The 23,442-nt window shown below is 38.7% G+C and overlaps 1 protein-coding gene across 11 annotated transcripts in view; it reads right to left on the bottom strand.

The window, feature by feature from the left end:
• The window catches only part of sema3c (sema domain, immunoglobulin domain (Ig), short basic domain, secreted, (semaphorin) 3C), a 73,435-nt gene that overhangs the window by 24,425 nt on the left and 25,568 nt on the right, over positions 1-23,442 (bottom strand). For all 11 annotated transcript variants that reach the window (XM_044108306.1, XM_044108308.1, XM_044108307.1 and 8 more), the window contains 4 exons: positions 22,879-23,050; positions 7,098-7,258; positions 6,493-6,555; positions 2,105-2,224 (listed from right to left, as the gene is read on the bottom strand). In XM_044108306.1, coding sequence (XP_043964241.1) covers positions 2,105-2,224; positions 6,493-6,555; positions 7,098-7,258; positions 22,879-23,050 — 516 coding nt within the window. The remainder of the gene's footprint in view (positions 1-2,104; positions 2,225-6,492; positions 6,556-7,097; positions 7,259-22,878; positions 23,051-23,442) is intronic.

Genomic DNA, 23,442 nt, shown 5'->3' with positions numbered 1-23,442 from the left:
ATGATGCAAAGCTAAAGAAAAAAAAGTTTATTTTACATAATACTTCCCATTTAAAGGACACTGTTTCTGGGTTTTCCCATTTTATTTGTGGATAAAGTTGACTTAAACGTTCTCAGACACTCAAATTGGCTTGAAAAAACCCCCACAATCTTTTTAATTGCATTTATAATTATGAATTGTTTGGGGAGACAGTAAAGGTGTAAAGTTTTGTAAAATGCACTTATTTGCCAATACATGTAGAGTTTCATCTCTGATTGCTTCATTTTAAAGTGTTTCTGTGTTCTTAAGAACTAAAAATATCAGTCTCACTTCAATGAAAAGCACTGAGACAAATGGTGTCATATTTCTCAGTTTTAAGTTATTATATTGTCACAACCCTTATTATGTTGTCAAGCTTTTCAAAGTGAGAACATTTGGTGTCAAAAAACAAAGAGAGATTAATTAAAAGGATTTTATGCCATTGTTTAATGCAAGATAGAAGATTGGAATTGCAGCAATAAACATGTTGAGTTCAGACACCGCTGTTAAAAAAAACTAATTAGATTTAGAATGAATGAATCTCAACTAAACAAAAGTTATTTGTTTGTCAAGCTGTCAAACAACTTGTCATCTCCATTATATTGAATTTCAAAACACCACAACAAGCTGGGACTCTGTGAAAGTACAAACGACCAAGCGGACAGCTCTGAACTTTCCGCTACAGCGACTTTTCATGCTCAACAGATCTCTTTTAATGAGGCAGTTACATGATTTAGCTACGAACTGGAGAGCAGAGCAGACTGGCTTTCAAACAAAACAAAACCAAATGACAAAAGGCTCAGAGTGAAGAGAAAGTCTGGTTTTCACTCCTTATTAATGTTTGGCAGCGCTTCGTGGGCTAACGCTGTTCTGTTCAGTTCAGATCGTAGCGGCGTTTCCATTACAAATGTGGGGGGGGAAAAAATCGTCGATACTCCGTGAATGTTGAAAAACACAGTTCTGCTATTGTGGTATTTCCATTAAATACAAAATGTTCACGAGATAAGTCATAAAAAACATACTGCAACATGATCCTCAAGCTACTTCCTGTCTTCTTCTTCGTGGTTTGAGCCAGCGGCGACATCCAGTTGTTGATCACGTGACTCGTGTGACGCAAAAAAAGTGTTTCTACTCCAGTTTTGCGGAAAAACTAACTTTTGATTCAGCCAAAAAACTACAACTAGATATTGTAGACAGAAAAATGTGGCTATTCTTATTTATTAGTTTTTTTTATTATCAGTTATTTGTTATGTATTTCTTACACTGTGTGTGTAAATTGTGAGACAGTTCTTTTTAAGCATATGCACTGACTGATGGCACTTTTTAAATTTCGTTGTTCTTGTGACAATGACGATAAAGATAAAATAAAAAAATTTTAGATTAATTTTTTAAAAATTGCTAAAAAAAAACTAAATTTTGCGATTAATCTAAAACGTTTTCTAGAAAAATAGAGAAAATTACTGAGTTTCAAAGATCAAATATTTTTGAAAAAAAAAATCCTCTTAAAAAAAATAACATTTCTAATAATCACAGAATTTCTTAATTCTTTGGAAGAAATTTAAAATTTTTTTCTATCTGCAGTGGCGCTATGCCACCGAGCACAAAACCTTTTAGCGAGATTTTTCCTAACTGGAGCGTTTCCATTAAGCGATTTATTTTCAAAATGTCAAGTTGCACAATTATACGGTCAATGGAAACACAGAGTGAGTACTTTTCTGCTGGAGGGCTTCCCTGTCTTTTCTGCTGCTCGGATATGAGTGACGAGAAAAGCGCAGACCTCCAGTTTCTTCTTCTTCTACTTCCTTATCTCACGCAGCATCAAACTGACAACATAAAAACTTGGCACATATGCAGTTATGGAATCTAATACTTTGCTAAAAACATACGGCAATGCTTAACTTTACTAATGCTGTGATGTGATTATAGCAATTTGAAATGCACCAGTTGTCAAACAGCTCCAGATGTAGTGTTATTCCACAGCCAAAAGTCTGGAAGGGTATTCTTAATAGCCAGTGTTTTTTACTCTCTCAGCTGCGGCTGACTAGTTTATTTCCATAATGAAGAGAATCCATCATTTTGAACCCACCTCTGGTCTTCGGCCTCTGTTGATGTACACACAGACGGGGCTGTAGGCTCCACTGCCACACATAAACAGATGAGTTCTGTTGTAAGGCTGCACCACACGGACAAAATTCCCACAGCCGTGCTGGAAAGTGAAACGAAAAACAAGAAAAGTCCAACAAGAAAGCATTTCTTACAACTTTCCAAGCTGAAAAAAGGAATTTATTATGAAGGAAATACACAGCCATGATTCCAAAATATGAGGAACTAAATTAAATGTTTTTCTCTTCTCATAAATCAAATTTGGGATTTAAATGTAAATGTAAAATTGCTGCTTTACCATTGTGGCAAAACTTGGAAAAAAGTAATCCAATGAAACAGAGTGGGAAAATAAAAGGAGCCTACACATTTTTTCCAAAATAGTTTTCCATAATCCTGGTTCTTTTAAACTGATTTTTAAATTGTTGAAATGAAAGTTCAGCAAATTAAAAACAAAAAGGAATGAATAATTAAAAATAGATGGATGAATGTAATGACTGATATGCTTATTTTTGTATTTTAGCCAGAGGTTTCTCATTCCTTGTATCTGAATAAAGGGGAATATTCTGCAATATTTTTAACAGATGTTAAATTCAAAAGTTTCTGCTGTGACAAAGTAAAATAAAAAAATACTTTTTACTGTTTCCTCTCCCGGTGCTTGTTCATAAAAACAACTCTTTGGACAGTCTGAAGGATTATTATTCTGCCATTTTGAAACAAAAAGATACTCGTCAACATGATCTCAGGAGTTTCTTTCAAAAACATTTAAACATATTCGCTGCAGATCTCGGTTTTTGCCAAATATTCGAGTTACTCTGAATGGGGCCATGTTTTAATTTTGGGAAGATGGATTTTAACATAATGTAACGTTGCTATTACTAAGGTTCCCACTGGGGGGTTTTAACTGAAATGAATTTCATCATCAGAGCTTCTCTAAGAACGTTTATTCACATCATCACACATGACAGTAAAGCACAAAAGCATCACTGCTTCATTTTGCAAAAAGCAAGCAGACAACCATTTCTGACCAGATATTCTGTCTCTTTCTTGGATGTTTTTCCAGATATAAACACAAGGTGAACGACATTTCCACTGCACATTTATTGCTCCTGAATAATATTCCACATGTGGCAGTATTTCAACCTTATCTCTGTTATGACTCGCTCATGATAACATAAACCATCAGTGCTCACTGGTGTGGTATTGAGGCCAGTGGAAAAAGAGGATCAGCGATACTCCCTGACTGATACAACCGCAGGCTGTTTCCGACGTCAGGGTGTAAGGTTTAAAAAGTGACCTATTATGCTTCCTTGAACAGGTTAAGGTAGCCCTATGGTCTATACAAAACATGTTTGTTGCATTCTTTGCACAACATTATTGTTAGATAGTCAGATTTTATCCTTGAAAAGCAGAAGTAGAACCTCCTGCACAATCTACAAGAATGCAGCAAGTGCTTTCTGGACGGAAGGTCAACAACAAAACATTAGTCCTTTCCAGCAGCCATTGTACAGGGCACACAGTGGTAAAACCAGCTAAAAAAATGTGCTGGTGCTCAGTTTCCTCTGCTCTCTTTCATCTCAGACATTTACAGAGTTTCCTGCATATTTAAACTGTTTATAAAAATAAGTCGGAAAAACATACATTCATAGTGTATCCCATGGCAGCATGTCATATTTTTTTTTGTTTTAAAATGTGTATTATGGTATATTTAGTCAATAATATCATAGCATGGCTCCCTAAGCTTAGATAAAGCTACATGAAAACCACTGCCAGGTTGTTGCCTCTTAACCAAACTCAGTAGCAGTAGGAGCGATCAACTTTGTTGGTAGTTGAACGTAAGCTTGCAGAAAATGGTGTGGAGAGAGAGAGAGCGGAGCAAAGTGGGGGAGGACAAGAAGTCGAGGGAGTCGTCAGGAACTTGGACATGACTCCAGCGTTGGCAGCTGCTGCAGATCTTGGACAGCGCGCAGAAATCCACCAAGAGCCATTAGTGAGCTGCAACTGAATCACGCCCATTTCTGTTATCCATCCTCATTTGGTTTATGTCTGTCTGTCCGTCCTGCTTTTCCCTTCGCTTTCATCCCTCGTTCATCTCCACAGAACCACATGAGGCCTCCGGTCGTCCCTGATCAGAAGTACAGAGCCGCATTTATGCACGGAGCTTTATCAAGTTTTTCTTTCCTCTCGTGTTTCCCTCATGACCCCGAATGCCTTCACTCTGAATTCAGGGCGATCACGTCGGGTTTTGTTGAGGTTTTCTGAGAAAGCAGCAAATTTATAACAACGGTGGAAGTGGTTTTGATTTTTCCTTTGCTGCAAACAATCTCACAACATGAAAGTCTTGGATGGAAATGGAAAAAAGCGATCAAAACCAACCTGACCATGCGTGAAAACATAAATGTTTCTTTGTTAAATCATGAATTTACTGTGTTTTATGACGTTTTATGAAAATTGAGTTCAATTGTACAAATCATGCTCAGGAATGATTACTATTGGAACTATAGAATCAAGAAATCTACCTGCAATAGTGTAAAATATTGTGAAAAGCAACAAATTAGAATCCGAGCTAAACAACAGACGAGAAACAAAACCAATAAACTTTCAGGAAACCTTGCAAAACATTTTTTATCTCCAAAGCACTCCTGCAAAACCCAATGATTTTAATTTTTTTTATTCTTGTCTGGGTTTTGCAAAGTTAAACATCCTGTTCATCCTTGAAAACCCAAAACAATTCTACAAAGAAGAGCGGGATAAAATTCCTCCACAGTAAAATCTGGAACTAAAGGAGAAAGGTGTTTACTGGTTTCAGGCATTAGTTTTCCCCACATAGTCAGGTTGGTTTAGATTGCATTTTTTCCCTTAATAAGTGAAATCCTAATTTAAAAACAGATTTTTTATGTTTATTCAAGTTATTTTTGATTTCTGAAAGATAAGAAACCTTTATCCGCAGCACTAGAGAGACAGGAAGTGGGATTTAAGTTGAACAAACGACAAAAAGATTCTTTGAGGCAGTCGACCGTGGGTGGGAGAAAATGAAACACGTCAATGAAAGAAGCTAAAAAACAGCAACAGTAACAGGAAAAGTGATCAAAGAAGGCAGGAATTATAGTCAAACAGAAAATGCAACTAGTAGAAAGTGGTAAGAAATTAAACTGACAGAGGGAACGGGGGGCTCTGGGCGGAGACGGCTCACCCGAATATTTGAGAGAGCGTGTCAGCAGCACACATGCGATTACTCACAAACGACTCACTTACTGGAAGCTGTTCTCACTCTATTTTTGAAACGGCATATGACAAGTTAAGCTTCCTTTTGCTTTATTAAATTGGTTTAAAATGTGTGTTTCTTTTAGCTAAACCATTGTTTCTGTTCATCCCCGTCAGTTCTCTGCTGCACTCGTTTGAAAACAATCCAATTAAAGGAGAACAGATGCAGAGGAGAAATCCGTCTTCTGAGGCTCGCCGGATGATTTCATTATAAATCTTGTTGCAGCTAACAAGAACCAGGGTGCCTAATGAAACCTCTCCATCAGTCAGCTCTGGTTAACTCACAACCTTTGACATATATTCACTCCAACAGGCTTCAGTTTACGTCCAGCTCGCTCGTTAAGAGACGAACCAAGCAGGGACTCCAGTTGGTGCCTCGACATAAATCTGCTGCTGGCTACAAGTGTATTTGGAGTTAGGACAAACTAACAGATGCTGGAGAAGAATCCCTCGGGGTGGAGAGGCTTTATTTTGGGAGAACAGATTTGGGAACAGGTGACAAAAGCTTTGATTTTGATCTTGTTCATCGTGCCAGAGAAACACAAAGGCTTTCCAATCGGTGCTGGAAAAATAAAGTTAATATTCTAGTGACGGCCTCCGTGTTGGCCATTATTTGTATGGAGGAGGATTAGGGCAACTGAAGAAAAAATAAATAATTAAGACTTTTTTCCGCTCAAAATCTGGACTTTTTTTTTTACCCAGCGTTCGACTTCTGTATCCATCTGTCAAAGTCCAAAAAAATAACCATAAAAATGTTTGGGTGTTGACATAAAAAAGTCAAAATTAAAGTCAGACTTCTGAATTTGATCTCAAAATTCTGAATTTTTATCAAAAATTCTGATGTTTTTCCCTTTGTGTCAACTTATGTCAAAATCCAAATAAATAACCAAACATTCTCAGAAAAAAAGTAGAAATCTGAATTTATTTTAAGAATCTGTATTCAGTCTATATCCAAACCTTGAACCTAACTAACCTTTGATAACGTGTTAAAAGTGAAAAATATAGATTTTTGCATGAGTTAATCTCGATCTTTCTCTCCGATTTGTTGCATTTGTTTTCACTTCAAATTGTCAAACCTAAAAATCAAAAAGTTACATAAGAGGTACTTACTGTAGAGTCCTTTCCTGCCATTTGACATTCTTGTATTTTGCTCGTAGATGCAGGCCAAAACAACTGCAGGTGAAAAAACACAGCAACACATTAGATCGTGAAATAAAAACACAACTGATGGTTTTAAAATAATGCATTTTCATAACTCGGTGTGAGTAATTACAGCTTTCACCTGCAGAGAAAGTGTTTGCAACGCCCAAAAGGGGTTAAAAGGTCAAGCAAAAATTTATACATCATGCAATTTACTGGAGGAAAAGAAGTGGATGCAGCGTGAGCTCTCAGGGGAAAACCAAATGCTCTCCCATCTGTTTATCCACTTCATGCCTGTCAATTACACGGAAGATAATTCCTTCACTGCTTTCACAATTTGCTATAAGAGCACTTTGGCAGTTTCATAGCTTTTCCAAATAACCCTAAAATTGCACTGATTATGGCAAATATAAGGCAATTTGCATATAACCAACAATTATTATAATCAGCAGCAATTGTAGCAAATAGTTTTTTCCTGTTTTTGAATCTTGTTTTTGAGGTAATAAGAAGGAAAGCTGTGCACTGCAGAAGAGGAAGCGGTTTTCCTCGCGCGTTAACTCAAACCATCTGCTGACCTTAAGTGTGCCATGGGTGATGTTGTTGAGGTCCATGGAGAGAACATGGTCCTTGCAGCCCACATACATCCTGTCCTGGTCCTCATCCATGTGCAGGATCCTGTAGTCCATGGCCTTGTCAGATATACTGAAGTGTTCAAACGACTGCGATCCCTTCAGATCTGCAAGGAACAAAGAAAATGTTAAAATAAACTGAGAAATAAAAGGAGCTTCTGAGGTAAATTCCTAATAAACAGATAAAAAAAAGAGAGAAAACTTAATATTGTGGCTTTCAGGATTTGGCAGCTTTAAATGCGCCTTAAAACAGGAAAAACTACAGATGCCACTAGATATTGACTTGGTGCAAAGACAAACTGCAACTAAAGCACTCACTCCATCTACAATGTAGTACCAAGAAGTCAGTAGAGATTTAAAAGCAAACTTTTTTTGTTCCGTCAAGCTCAAGTGAAAACCTAATCTCTTCTGAATACAAGAAACACACGAAGCAGGGAGCATTCTTGACGCAGACAAGGCCGTAGTCATGACCACTTAAGGTGATTCCTAGACTAGATAAAGTCTGCGGTTGGAGATAAAGTCAAGATGAAGCTCAAACAAGTTCAAAGCCACGTTGAATCTGAGCCGAAAGAAATAAAACAGCAGCTTTATTATACATTAAGCTGCTGCTGAGTGAGGGAAAACTTGAGTCGAAGGGTTTAGGCAAGTTTCAAATGTGAAAGGAAAGCAAAAGCTAAAAAAAAGAGAGTACATAGAGAAGGGATGGATTTCTTGACAGTGTTTTATCACTGGTTCGTGGGGTACAGGAAGGAAATCCAGACCTTCTCCAGATTATTTTAGGAAATCCTCCGAAAGATTGCTGACCAGGGAAGACGCCTCATATTCAAGTAAGTTATGTTGTGTTCCTGAAACCAAACATGTGGTTCAGGGGCCTTCTTCTAACCCATCAGCTGCAGCGAACTCGGTCGGTGAATTGTTTTTCTGGATCCACTTAATCCCATGCAGTAGCCTCTTCCTGTTCTAGCAGTCGGCATGTACAGCAGCAGGAAAACTGGCCAAAATCAGATATTTTTATGCCTGAACGACCCAATTCTAATCTACTCGACTCCCAAAAAATTTAATCCGTGCCACTTCCATATGTGGCACTAATTTGGAGGAGTATCCGATTATTTTCAAAGCAACTGCAGCTTCTGCACCAGAAGAAAAACCCGAGGCGATACACAAGAATGTACAAAATATCTGGACACTAAAATGATGAATTTCTGAAAGTTGTCTGTATCATTATATTGCATTACCTCACAATCAGATGACTCTTCGCTCCGACTACACATGCAGACTTCTCTACAGAAATTACAGTCAACCCTCCGCAAAAAGATCCAGAGTTGACATAATTACTTCGGTAAGCAGTGCGCTGCTGTGCGGCATCATGCGAGTCTCTTGAATGAATGAGTGAAATGGAAAAATGTTAAACTCCAAAATATTCAGAGTTTCAGTGAAAGTACCAGGAGATTTGACTCGTTGTGGGATTTCTTCAATAAATAATGTACAGCAGCAGTTGTGTTTTTGTGTTGTTATTGTTGATTCTATGTTGCATTGTGTTTTTGTGTTTGATTTGATGTAAAGCACTTTGAAATGCCTTCCTGCTGAAATGTGCTATACAAATAAAGTTTGATTTGATTTGATGTGACAATTTATTTCAAAAACATGAACATGGTTTCAGTAAATGGAAATAAAAATGGTTTTGTTTATAAAATGGGAGTTGGAATAGAAGAAATGGGTACAAATTAGACTCACCAATTGGCACAGAATATTTTTTAAAGATACTTTCTGACATGAAAGCTCAGCTGCACACAAAAAAGTTCCAGATGGAAGAAGTTCATCAGGAAGTCTGAAACGTGTCAATGAGCAACAGACTGGTGAATGACTTTAGCTTCACTGATTGAATTAAAGACCTAAAACGGTCTCAGACAGTTATTTTCACCCTGTTTGCTCCAGAAATAGAAAATTCCTAACCATGCCATCAAAGGCCTTCACTATTGAAGCCAAACTCATGAATATTTATCACTTTTTCAATATGCTCTGAGAGCGAAGGCTGTAGATCTACACCCTCTGTTTCCTCTCCTGTGTTGACCCTTTCTAAGCGCTCTTTGTATTCCCTCCTCTAACCGACAAAACAGGTTGGTTGTGCTTTGCCACAATCCCTTGAGCTAAAGTCACATTTTCCTGATTGTGTGGCATATGCTTTTGAGATTCCGTCCTTTTATCTTTTGGTAAAGTGGCTTTTTTCACTCCCATCAGGGGCTGTCGGTTGGCGTGGTCGCAACGTGAGGCTTGAAGTGTTTAACTTTACATAAAGGCAAGTTAAGTTCTTCAGGAACAAGAACGTTTCCCACGGCTCTTCACTCTCCACTTCAGCTGTGTTTTGGGTAAACTGCCTCATCTTGAGCTCAAAGGCAGTTTTACAGAAAAGAATAGTCAGAAATTGAACTTTCATTCTTACCGAGTCAACAAGAGGAAAATATACTGAAAAAAAGCAGATGTTATATGTACATAACTCTGGAAAAAATGAAGAGACCACTAAAAATGATCTCTGTTTCTTTGATTTTTTTTTTTTTTTTTATAGGTACATGTTCGAAAAAAATTTACACTGTTTTGTTTTTTTATTCTATGGACTTGTGACAACATGTCTCTTACTTGCAGAAAATGAGAAATGGTCAATATATTGAAAAAAAAATAATGCAGAGAAAAGTTCATATTCATTTAGAAACAACAATACTAATGTTTTAACTCAAGAAGACTTCAGAAATCAAGATTTGGTGGAATAACCAGGAGCTTTTCAATGCAGTGGTCTCATAATTTTTTCCAGAGTTGTAAATGTACATATGATGCAAATAAACTCCTGGCCACAACCCCAACTCAGAGTTTACACTCGCACATGAAAATGGCTGCAAACACATGCGTAGTTATGCAACTGTACATCTTTGAAAAGCATAAGTGGGGCCTCCTGCACAACCAACATGATTGCATCAAGTAGTTTCTGAAAGGTAAATCAACAAAACTCTTGTGTTTTCTAGCAGCCATTGTACAGTGCATACAGTGATAAAACCAGATGACCTAACGTGGTGGAGCTCAGGTTGGGTTGCTAGGTAACGGGCTGGGTTCTGCTGGGGGCATCAGGCTGGGGTTGCTGTTTTCCTGCTGGCTTATACATTTCAAAGTTTGGTAAAAAAAAGAAAAAAAAAAGAGGGAGAGAACTGAATTTTTGCAGCTCATAGGGGTAACTATTGTTTAGGTTTATTTGTTTTAAATTTTGTTTTTCATTTTTGTGTCAACAGGCTACCTTTTTTTATTGATTATTATATCAGAACAACATGCTGGCCATGTTTTAATGTACATTTACTTAAGAGTTCAAGAACTCTTTAAAAACAAAGTAAAAAAAACTGCCAAGAAAGTTTCATGCAGTTCGGTTTGGTTAATTTAAAGCAGAGACAATGTGTGAAAATATCAATAAAAGAAGCTTTTCACCTTGTTTACCTTAAGATAGCTTCCATCTGTAGACCCTGAGCAGAAAGTTAACTTCTAGGTTATTGTTTTCCCCACAGGAAACAATGTTCAGCAACAACTTAAGCCAGACAAAGAGCATTTCATGTAAAACAGACAGAACCGCTCCAGAACATTCCACCAGGGAAACAAATTGTTCCTGCAGGGGTGTGGTGACTTCTCAACATTATGGTGAAGTCTGTTTTGTTTTCTCATTGAGGGGGGAAATCGGAGACTTTATGCTCTCTTGTGAGAGTGGAAGGCCAGTTAAGCGTGACTCTGGGATGAGATGCAGCGTGTCCCCTCAAAAAGAGCCAAACGGGAACCCTGCAGAGTCTGCATACCGTTGGATCTGGTATCTCTCTGCCTACAGCCTCGTGCAAACACATGAGTCACTCCTACTGCTGCAGCATTGTACTCCAGCACCGAAAGTTCAGCTTGCCAGATGGAGCACCTGCTCTGACGGAGAGACAGGGGACCGCTGTAAACAGCCAAGACTTTCCAGAGTTGCACAGTACACCCAATCCGTGTGTTTACAGAATATCTGCCAGCTCATAACCTCGGTCTGAGTCTGACTAATCTGGCCAGGTGTTGGGGTCCAATTGCACCCCAAGACCTCGTCGTAGCAGTGTTATTTATTAGATTTTCTGAATGCTGCGTATAAAAAATCTGTAGTTTTTATTTATACTGCGTGTTTGGGGATAAAAGGAATGTTCAGGGGTACATGACGCTCGTTAGTTTGGTTTATTTGCATTCCTCAGAGTTGAGGTCACTCCCTAGAGGAAAGACCGTCAAAAGTGAGAGATCATTAACAAGGTATTGCTGTAAATTGTCTTGTTTTGTTAGGTGTGGATTAACAAGAGGATAGTGACAATAAAATTACTCTTGAGCTAATTTCCTGTTAAAAAAAGTCAAAATTGATGAAAATGGAGTGAGAAAAAAGGAAAAGAAGAGAAAAAGCAAGGCTGAAGGTTGACAGCTGGTGGGTTTTGTATTATGCATGCTGGCAGGTGGGCCTTGTATCTCCCTACGGACCTCACAGCAGTCTCCTGTGTCTTGCCTTTGATTATGAGCTTTGACCCATAATATCCTATTGGCTCCATGGCAGACCGGTTGTGATGCAATCCGATCGGATCAGCATGGTGGACAGTGCAGTTAGCAGAAAAGGGCAAGTTGGTGACGGGAGAATTGAGAGTTCAGCTGAGTTGAAGCTCCACAAAAGCCTTTTGTTTCGCCAAGATACTGCAGAGGCCATCCAATTTTAAACAACAGATTGCTGTTTCAGCTGCAGATGAGGTCATATCAGAATTTACTGCTCACTTGTTGGTAGGCACTGTCACATCAGAAGGGCTTAAAGGGACAGTTAACTGTTGAATCACTGTTTAATTGCTTAAATCATCAGAGAGAGTAATTTTAAGCCACCCTTGGCATGTTATTTTAGCCAGAAAGGCTCACAAGTCATTTTGCAAAGTAAACACTTAAGTTTTTTAGGGGCCAATACAAGAGAAGTGTCAAGTATTTACATCAGGGGTGTCAAACTCCAGTCCTCACAGGCCGGTGTCCTGCAACTTCTAGATGTGCCTCTGCTGCACCACCTGAACAGACTAATTAGGTCATTAAGGCTCTGGAGAACTGATTTACACAAGGAGGAGGTGATTAAGCCATTTCATTCCAGTGTTTTGTACCTGTGGTACATCTAAAAACTGCAGGACAGCGACTGGATGACTGGAGTTTGACACCTGTGATTTAAATCAAAGTCCAAGTCAAGTTTCAGATTTTAAACTTGACTTGGTGTTTTCTCTCAAAAAATGGGGACAAGTCCAAGCTTTGAGGAAGATACCAAAATCTCAAATTTTAAAATGCAAGTCCAAGTCAAAGTTCAAGACTTTTAGGGGCAAGTCCAAGCAAAGACTCGATTATTTCCAGCCAAGTCTGGGTCAAGTTTAAAATCTGAGAGACAAGTCCAAGTCAAGGTTCAAGTCTTTCAGCACAAGTCCAAGTCAAACCTAATTTCTTTCAGGAAAATCTCCAAATAAAGTTTCAAATCTGAGAGACAAGTCTACGCCAAGTCTCAAGTCTTTCAGGAATATATCAAAGTCTTTATAACCCAAGTTATAAAGACTTAACTTCAAGTCAAGGTTGAAGTCATTCACTCCAAGTCAAACCCAATTTCTTTCAGGGAAAAACTCCAGATCAATTTTCTAATCTGAGAGACAAGTCCAAGTTAACTCTCAAGTCTTTGAAGAATACATCCAAATTCCATGTTTTAAATGGCAAGTCCTAGTCAAGGTTCAAGTCGTTCAGTACAAGTCCAAGTCAAAGCTAATTTATTTCAGGAAAACTCTAAATCAAGTTTTAAGTCTAAGTAAAGTCTAAGTCAGGTCTTGAGTCTTTCAGAGATGCATCAAAGTGAAGAGTCAAATCTTTATTCTAAAAGCAAGTCAAGTTTCAGTCCTCTGTGATCAGACGTGGGGTGGAAGGTCCAAAACAAGTCACAACATCTCAGTCACATGACTAAAATGAACATTTTCTCATCAAATGCATAAATTAAGAACATCAAAAACAACTCCATCTTTTTATAAACTGTGAAGAAAACATTCTCTGGGTTGAAGGGTGAATTGGCCAACAGGCAACAAGCTTGGCATCCCACAGATTTAAAAAGGAGCATTCTTTTCTTTTTGTTACAAGACTGTGGTGAAAAAGCATGGGACGCAAAACCAAAACATGTGGCTCTAACAAGGAGGAGACCTGTCATTATGTGCCTGTTTGTATGGCAACAATTAAGTGCAGAAGAGACTTCAGAGCACACTTCTCGATGCATTTTCTCTTCGTGATTATACAAGATATCCAAGTGAGGAAATGCAACAGCCACAAAGAGGCTCCTTTCAGTGTGTTCTGTCCAAAAACTGCTTGCATGATCAAATAACAGAGTTGGACAGCAGTAAACAAGGCTGCCACGGTTCTGGTTTGGGATCGCCAAACAAACAGTGGTTTGTTGTAATATAGCATTGGAAAATATTAGAGATTCACAGCGGCTGGAAAATATGTGGGTCTGGAAATTTTGGCAGCCAGGCCCAAATGAGTGAGTTGGTGTCACTTCAGCATTGAAGGAATCTTTTGGTTTGCAACAAAAAGGGATGTAATTGTTAGTGCAAAACTGGATATTGCAGTGTTTTTCTTCATGAAAAGGGAACTGCTTCAGTTTGAGGTCCTTCCTCTCCACAACATTCAATTTCTCATTGGGATACACAAGTATTTTTAAATTGATTAGATCATCAAAGTGGATTAAGTTGTACGGATAGTAGAAAGTTTTGAAGCTAACTTTTTAAACCTGTGGTTAATGCCTTAAACACACCAATTTCCACAAAAGTCACGTTTTGGGAAAATAATCAACAGCTGAATGTTTACTACTGGCGAAACGGACAAGATGACAGGAAGAAGTAGGATTATTGTTTTATCGGACAAGAACTCTTACAGAATCAAACAGTTTATAAAAGTGGTATCAAACGTTGTTGAATCCAAAGTTCTTCTGTAAAATCGCAGAATACAATTTCCCCAAAACGCTGCTGCATACTGTAAAGGTGTGGAAAATAAGATACGTTCTTGAATAACTCAGTGCATTTATTTAATGTAGAACATCAGACACAGACTAAACGAAAGAGCACAGTACCGTCATGTCGTAGTCACTCTTACTCTTCCTACGTTCCTCATTTACTTTTTGTCGACGGCTCCACCTAGTGGCACAGAGTGATATAACACTACATAGCACAAGGCGGAACAAGGGGCTTTCCCCTCCAACGTCTGAATAAGACGCCGACGTCTCCTCTGATTGGCTGATGTGATGAGTTATGAATATATATATGTGAAATATATTCATTTATATAATTATGAATAAATCTCATGAAACTGCTTGCATCTGCCTCTGTAATGGTTTTTCATGACTTATCAAAAACCAAGCTTAATCACATGTTTTAATTTTAATTTCTTAATTAACGGATACAATGCAATTGTGAGATTGTGTTTTTTCAACATTAGCAGTAAACAAAAAGAAAAGCGCACATTCATAATGAATAGTCAGCTAGTGTCAGTAAAGGATCCCTATGCAGACCACTTTGAGTGTCCTTAGTAAATTTGGTCTTCATCAATTGCCTTTCCGCCTCAAAGGCCTGCATGCATACATTAACTCTAAGCTAATTAGGCTTGTTCTTCATATACTTGAAGTGGTACCTGTTATGTGGTTGTTAGGGGCAGCTTGTGGGAGAATCCCCATTCACCAAATGGTAAAGGAGCTTATACCGCCCCACTGCAATTCCTCTCTCCACACAAGACAATGAGAGCTTCAGACTTGGTTCCAAATACTGTTGCTCTTTGTCTGACCTGCTGGTTTAAGAGCTCTTCGGTTCATTTCTGGATGGCTGCACTTATGGAAAAGAAGTGCAGACCACTACACCTACTGTGCCAATAAAAGTCTGTGTCCAGGCAACTGGCGGGCAGCTTGTTACGATGAAAAACGAGCGCAACCAGAACCTTTGGCCATCCTCTCTTGTTTGAGACTTGCCCTGGCGGTACACTGTAATAACTGCTGCAGTATTTATGCAGCAAAGGGAAAGCTAAGGTGTTGACCACCCAAGTTGCGTGCCATTGGCTGACAGAGTCGTCCGATTGTCTGTCCAACAGGCATGTTGTACATTCTCAGCACTTAAAATTCAGCCAGCGTGCATAAATGTGCAGAGCTCACTCAGACGGCATAAGCTTATTATCAACTGTCTCTATCAATTCCATGGCTGTTGTCTGACAATTATTTATATGCAGACATTTATAATGGGAATCATGTGTCTGGAGCAAATGCTTTAGTTCTGACATCCATGTTTCCAAAGCAGATGCTAAATCCACGTATGAGAATGAAGAGCATTGTGCAGAGTGATGTCATCCAGCGCTAACGTTAAGTTTCACTGCTAGCCAAACCTGTTAAGGACATGGCTAATATTCCCCAGCAAGCTTTGAAATTAGAGATGACCATCAGCCCAAGATGCTGCCCCAGCAGCTAGTTTGCATTCCTGATGCCCCAATTAGCACCTGACTTTCCCTTTCCAAGCCTCTGACAGTCAGGCGAACTCGCATTGTCAACCACTGGGCCTTTTAGCCGGTGACCTCTCCCCTACACACATCAGCTTCTGGTTTCTCCACTCGGCCAGCAGACGGTAAATCTCTGGGATTTTCCTGTCACAGAGGCTCTCGTGGAGACTGTCACAGCAAGGGAAGACTTTCAGGAGACACGGGTCAGAGGATTTTCACTGCTGATGAATTTATTACCCACAGAGGAAAAAGAAAATGCTTAACCAGGTGGAACTTTCTTCCTCCAGTATTAGATCAAGGGAAATTGATTGAATTCTCTAATTTATATGGCAAGATCTTGTAGCCTGCCTCAGTTTAAGCTTAAAACTTAAAAATCTTCTTACAATTTCAGTATCTTAGAAGTAATACAAGTGTTAAAATATTCACAAGAACTTTTAAAAATGCAGACAAACCACAGGTCACGGCATTGACCCTTTGCAACTACGTCACTTGCGTACTGCCCCACAACAGACTGAACGTTGCGTCACACCATTGTGTCAAAACCTTTGAAAAGTTGACCTGCGCTGACTGCATCCCCCCTGCTCCATGTCGAATCAATCCTTTTCAGAAATCCCACAGTCGTTCAGAAGGCGTCAGAGTCTCTGCTAAAACTGAACAGGGACAGAGAGAGATTTGTGGTTGCAGATTGTTTTTAACACTCATGCTGCATAACTTATTCAGATATGAAGACATTCTACGACAGGAGCATATGCCAACAAATGGTCATGCTCCATTTCACTTCAAGGTTTTTGATTCAAGTGTGTCAGCTTGGCAAGACCAAACATTCCTCGCATTCACAGAGCGTCACTGATTTTACTTTACAGGCTTCATTAAGTTCAAAAACAGAGGGCGAAGAAGCTACTGTGCAGGATTTATGTAAACCAAAGGCAGTAAGCAGTTAGGAGAACTGTCAGTGTTTACCTTTGATTTTTGAGAAAGTAGTGCTTGGCACATTGTCTGTTTACTAACAATCATTTTAGATGGATGCCCACAAGAGAGAAGAAGTCAAACATCTTGGATGAAAAGCTAACGGACAATTGATTTTAGTGGAGAGTTTAGTTGAAGAAAAACACACACTTTTAATGAGTGAGTGGAGAGTTTTCCATCTAATTGTAATCAGATTGGGGATTCTGTCCCGTCACACACTTTCTTGTCAAGTTTACCAACTTTCATGCATTCCTATAGCATTCCTACATGAAGGAAAGACAGAAGCCAGACTCGACTCTGCCGACTGTGCATGAATTATGAAGGATAACTGGCGGTAGTAATGAGTCATGAAAGGAAACCGGTGTATCCGCTCCCACGTTGAGTTGATCTCCATGCCAACACGTTTCAAAGCCATGTGGTTCACGCAGGACCGAATGAGGCCTCGTTAAACCACGGAGCTCGTTTTAATCAATCACTCCAACAAGCTCAGCATGCTAACATCAACATCAACCACAGAAACGTCAGAGCAGACCTGCTCAGTCCTCAGCCGGCCTGATTTTACTGGTTGGCGCGCACGCTGTATACGTTTCCTGGTTCGCTTTGTATTGAATTTGAGAGTTTGCCAGAATGAGACTGTTGATGAGGTTAAATGATGCTGATCGTAAACAGACCAATGAACCATCTGTCAATGTGAGGGACGGATGAGAGAAGGTTTCAGACCCGGCAACGCTCCTGGCAACGGCTGATTCAACTTCATATACAGTAGCAGAACAAATAAACATCAAATGAAACGTTTTCTCTGGGAGTTTAATTTCCTCCACTGTGTTCAATTTACAGTTTGACATATGGGAATAATCTGTACTGTTGCTTGCATGTGTTGTGAATTATTATGAATGTACATAAAACAACTTGATAGCTGCACCATGCAGATGTTTTAAACCAACTTTAGCTTCTTTCCACTTACGTAGTGGAAACCTTTCAAAATGGTTCAAAGGGGATTTAAAGGTTTGTCTTTGGATTTTGGCCTCGTTGCCCTGATTTTTAGGCACATTGAGAAAAGTTTGGTTAAAATGTGGCAAGTGGAAAAGTGGAGGAGAAAGTGGGAAATATCAAAGACTTCTTAGGAAATATAAAACATCAAGTAGAAACTACCGGCCTGTCACAATAACACATTTTGCTGCACAAACGATAATTTTGATTTGAGACAATTTTCAAGTTATATACTGATAAAAACCACACACAACCAAAACCATGAATAAAATGGATTAGAAAGTCTTTGCCCTTCAGAAACCTTAAACTTCAGAATGGAAATTATAAAGTTCTTTTCTATTTGTAGTGCAATTTAATTGGTTAATTGATTGTTTATTACCATAGGCTCAGTAGAAACTTGATTAAATCTGCCAAACTGGGTTATAAATGGCTTTTTTGTCATAAATGCAACCAAAAAAGGTAATAAGTTGTATTTTTGTGGCAAGAAATACTGGTTTTATTGTCAAAACGTTAAACATAAATCTCTGTTTTTATTTTTATACCTTGCAAAAAACACATTTGGACTTCAGATTTGTAATAGTAATGGCACCAGAATAAAATATTTGAAAAAATCTACATAAACGCCAATGGATGAGTGTTTCCTAAATCCTAATTAAGTTAGAATAGCTTACAGCATCACTTGCGATGCAATTACAAAAGGCAGACTGTACTCTGAAAGTTGTTGGCTTCATTTCCAGAAACTGCAATTATATTTCTCTTTAAGATGTCCACATTCTTATTGTACGCTCATTATGCCTCAGAAACGGCATCAAACTGTCATAAAACACACCAGAATAGATGGTGAGAAAGAAGTGACATTTAAAGCCCCTGGCGAGGGGGTAATTATGTTTTATCACACATCCCTTAAATAGGTTTGCGTCTCGGCTGGATCTGTGTTTATTATCCCAGGCCCGGCAGAGAAAGGCACCACTTTACGGTTTATTATTTGGGGTAGCTGTGTTTTGGGCTGTTTATTATGCGGTTTTAATTGCGGTTTGGCTGCTTTCTTTCACCTCTTCCAACAGAGGGAGAGGAATGCCGGAGGCTGCAGCTCCCCTGCAGGACGTTGGGGTACGCTGGGAGTCCCGCTGGCCCGATTTCACCCCTGGATTGAGTTTCAGCAATGACAGAGGAATATTTAAGGTCCACAGTATAGATTTATTTTATCGGATTAGTTTGTTCTGGCTTGAAAAAATGAACAGATCTCATGTGGGATTTCAGGAATCCTGTCAAATTGTTGACTCTTTTAACTCCCAGCAGGTGCCAAACCACCGTCGCCTCCCACCTAACACTTTCCCAGTCCGACACTCAAAATCTCACCGAATTACTCCCTCCAAAGTTTGTCTAAGAAACGAACCTCCTCCTTTATCCCTAGGGGTCTCCCTACATATGGTGCTCCACCTTGCCAAACTCCTTCCTTCGCCTCGGCGATGATTTCTGACTCCAAAACAAAGCAGCATCCCCTGGTTCTTCCCCCGATGAGCTCAATCAAAGCAGGAATGTAAACTCACACCTGATGTTGGCCTTTAAAGCTTAAATAAACATCCTTCTTTTGACTTGCTCCCTGCTGCTCTCATCAAAAATTCCCCTAAAAGGATCAACTGATAAACTGAAAACAGGTAAATACATGTTGTGCAGATACACAGCCATTAAAAATGAAGAGCAGAGCTTGTTGATGAGTTATCTACTGCTAAGTAAAATACATGTAATCAATCCACAGTCAGAAAGCAAACTGAGCCTCCTAAACCAGCTTTGACATTTTAAAAGGTCGATCAGAGACTCAAACAACGCAGAAATAGTGCAGGTACCAAGCTTCAGGAAAGTATTAGCACCACTTTTACACTTTACGTTACATTAAAACCACAACTTGAATGTATTTTAATTGATAGCTCAATGGAAAGTAGGTCAATCCAGTCATGTTTGTTCTGAAAAATACAACATGCATTTGTATTCAGCCTGCTTTCTTTTGACACCCCTAACAAGAAACAAATGCAATCTATTACCTCCCAAAATAGTGCAACAGTACTCCATCTGTTAGTGACTTAATCTCTGCTCCAATTCAAAAGATTACCTAAATATACATTACAGGGAACAAACAATTAATGAAGGCCAAGGAATATAGCTAACAGGTCAAGGGGATACATAGTTTGAACACGACAAGGAACCGTTCATTGGATCTTCTGAAAACCCGATGAGATACAATTACCCACCTACACTGAAATGACCTATTATGCTTCCTTAACCACAGGTTAAGGAGGGGCTAAACCACATGTTGTTTAATGTGGTAATTAAACAACATGTTAATTACCATCTATAAACAAAAACATTCTGAGATAATGAGATTTTAGTCTAGTCAGTTCTACCTATTTTGAGCTCCTTTCAGAATGAACCATTTTTGGGTTTTTATCACTTTAAATCCAAGCAAGCTGCTGCTAGCTACTCTCTACAACTCAACATTTAAAATCCTGTGTGAAAAAAGATGCAAACAGATGAGCAATTACGACACCATAGATCTTTGAAAAGCAGAAGTGGAGCCTTCTGCACAACAAACAAGAACACAGAGAGTTGTTTCTGGATGGTAAAAGTCAACAACAAAACACTTGTATTTTCCAGCAGCCATTGTACAGCGGTAAAACCAGCTCATCAGATATGCTGGAGCTCAGATGGGGTTGCTAGGTAACAGGGTTGCTAGGAGAGGGGCACTGCCTACTGAATGTATCAAATGTTTCATTTTCCAGGGACCAAAAATGGTGGCTTGTTTTTTCTTTTAGCACTTGGGTTGTTTTTAGAAGCAGTAGAAACTCAAATGGACGTAAAAATAAAACATGCAAAATGTGAATTCTTCACAATATATATTTAAAGCAATAAAAAGTTTTTTCATTTTACTTTTTAAAACCAAAATCAAATCAATCAAACTTTATTTGTATAGCACATTTCAGCAGCAAGGCATTTCAATGTACTTTACATTAAATCAAACACAAAATTACAATGCAACATAGAATCAACAATAAAAACAACATCAAGTCAGATTCCGTCAATAAATTTGCAATTGATTACGTTTCAAATACAACTCTAAACAAGTGGGTTTTTAGTTGAGATTTAAAGGAAGTCAGTGTTTCAGCTGTTTTACAGTTTTCTGGAAGTTTGTTCCAGATTTGTGGTGCATAGATGCTAAATGCCGCTTCTCCTCGTTTGGTTCTGGTTCTGGGGATGCAGAACAGACCAGAACCAGAAGACCTGAGAGTTCTGGAAGGTTGATACAACAACAGCAAATCTTTAATGTATTGTGGTGCTAAACCATTCAGTGATTTATAAACTAACAACAGTATTTTAAACTCTATTCTTTGAGCTACAGGGAGCCAGTGGAGGGCTGGCAACAAACTTTGCCAGTTTTCTGCCTGGTTACTGTTAATAGTTGCCACCAACTCGGAGTCCCAAGCTGTGTTAAGGACAGTTACACTACGTGCCGCCCCAAATGAGACCAAAATGTATCTGTAAAGGCTGTGGACTGAGAACAGCAGCACATCTTACTGGATATGCCTTCCTCATAGCGTCACAAGGTAGCAGCAGCATCTACCTAGCAGGATGACGCAAAAGAAGGGAGACTGGGGTGAAGGTTCATTTTCCAGCAGAGTAATAACACTAAACATGCATCCAAAGTTCAAGGTCACGCGTGTCAAACTAAAGGCCTGTGGGCCAAATCCGGCCCATCATAGCTCTGTATGTGGGCCTCTAGATTCTAGACTAAACACTAAGTGTGGTTAAATATTATGTTGTCAATCAAATCAATGCAGTTTTTCTTTTTTTATGTCAAATTATATCAATCAGTCCATCCAGTTTCTACAGAATTATCGTGGAAATTCACACAAAATCAACAAATCCACGCACCTTTTTTGAGCAAATTCAGAATTGGGAGTTTATTGCAGATTTTTCTCAAATATTCTCAAAAACTTTCCTACTTGTACAAAACAGCTGCCTGGTTAGTTCACAATCTATGCAGTGAGCAATAAAAAGCCACATTTACCAACATAAAGAAGCACAAATATCACAAATTAGTACCACAAACACTTTGATTTTATTGCAACAAAAATTTTTTTTTAAATGATAAAAAGTATCACAAATCCTTGAGGGACTGAAAAGATGTTCAACAATATTATTTAGTTTTAAATATTGATATTTTAATAATTTGTGAACTGGTTTCATCAATACATTCTGGCACAACCGGCCCTTTAAGAGCATTCAAGATCTTGATTTGACCCAAAACAAAAATGAATTTGACGCCGCTGATCATGAGTTTAAATAATCTAAGCAAGCACAAACTGAAATCCAAGTTAAAAAGTTATGTTAATAAATAACCTCTATCAAATCTGAATGAGTATAAGACACATTTCAAAGAAAAACTGACAAAATATCAGTCTTCAGCTGATGGAAAAACTATATCAAAACTTTTGCAGTGTTTTGTATATCCTTCATTTTCAGTCATTTGCTTCAAATTCTCTGTTGTATTAAACTTCTAGGACAAACTATGAGCCGCTTCCTGGCTTACATTTGGAATGAAAACATAAGCAGAGCAGCCTGAAAGCATGGAGGGAAAAGAAAGAAAGACAGAATGGAAGAAAGTTAGCAGGTCCAGCATGGAGGAACCACAGCATGAAATCCATAGAGAGAGATTCAACTTCATTCAGCAGCGCTTTGCTAACTAGGAGCAGAAACCCGACTCACTGACAGCCACAGCCTCTTTGTTCTGGATTATCCAGTGAAGTAGTGAAAGCTAATCAAACATCTACTTCCTCACTTCCAAAAGGATGCGAGTGTTAGACCCTTTCATCTTAGATGGATTCAAACCAACATGCTCCGATTTCAAGAAAATTTCATTAAAATTTTAACAATATAATCTTGTGTCAAACCTAAAGAATCAAAACCAGAGGCGGCAGCAGTACAGAGACCTGTGATTAAAGCTTAACTTGGAACAGATTCAGGGAGGTTCTGACAAGCGGCACCACTTCCCTCAGAGGTCGTAGATTTGGCCGACAACAAGACAAAAGGAAGGACAGGGATTGGCTCCAAGTCATGAATCAAAGACAGGACTTTATCAGAAAACCAACTTTAAAACCTGACATTTTTTTATCCTTAGGTAAACAGCTACGCTGATGATAAACTAGTTTATTTTTCTTACCTCCAAAGGACAGGAAAACTCTTGCCACAGGCTGAGGTAGGCTGGAGACAGAGCTGATGAGGAAGAAGAGAGCAAGGAGGGAAAACGCCATCGCTGACAGCAGCGGCGACCCGGCCGACCCCTCCGGCCTGCCGACGTCTTCACCTCTCAGAGAACGACCCGCCACCGCAGTCTGCAGGAGGGGTTTCACAGAGGACAACAAGTCTGAGAAAATGATTTAACTGCACAGAAATTACGTATAACATTCTCAAAAATCTTATTTATGTACATTTATATGGCACAAATTGTGGCAAAAACATATTTTTCTATGTTTTTTAAAGTAATATGTAATAAAGTGTGCAAATGTCTGCATGAATGACTGATTACAAGTCATTATTTCAAATAAATACAACTAATATAAACCAAACTATGAAAAATTATTTAGTCCTTAGATTGGCTTTTGTAACATGTTTAAAGGTCTTCAAATGAGTAAATAAATTCTTAATATTTTATTTATGAACAAAAGTCAATCCAAAACATCTATTATCCCCAATCAATAAATCATAAATTAACTCTAATCAACAC

Source organism: Gambusia affinis, linkage group LG23 (genome assembly GCF_019740435.1).
Source record: "Gambusia affinis linkage group LG23, SWU_Gaff_1.0, whole genome shotgun sequence".
Classification (NCBI taxonomy): domain Eukaryota; kingdom Metazoa; phylum Chordata; class Actinopteri; order Cyprinodontiformes; family Poeciliidae; genus Gambusia; species Gambusia affinis.
The sequence above is the reverse complement of the archived record's forward strand: the minus strand, read 5'-3'. Positions and strand labels throughout refer to the sequence as shown.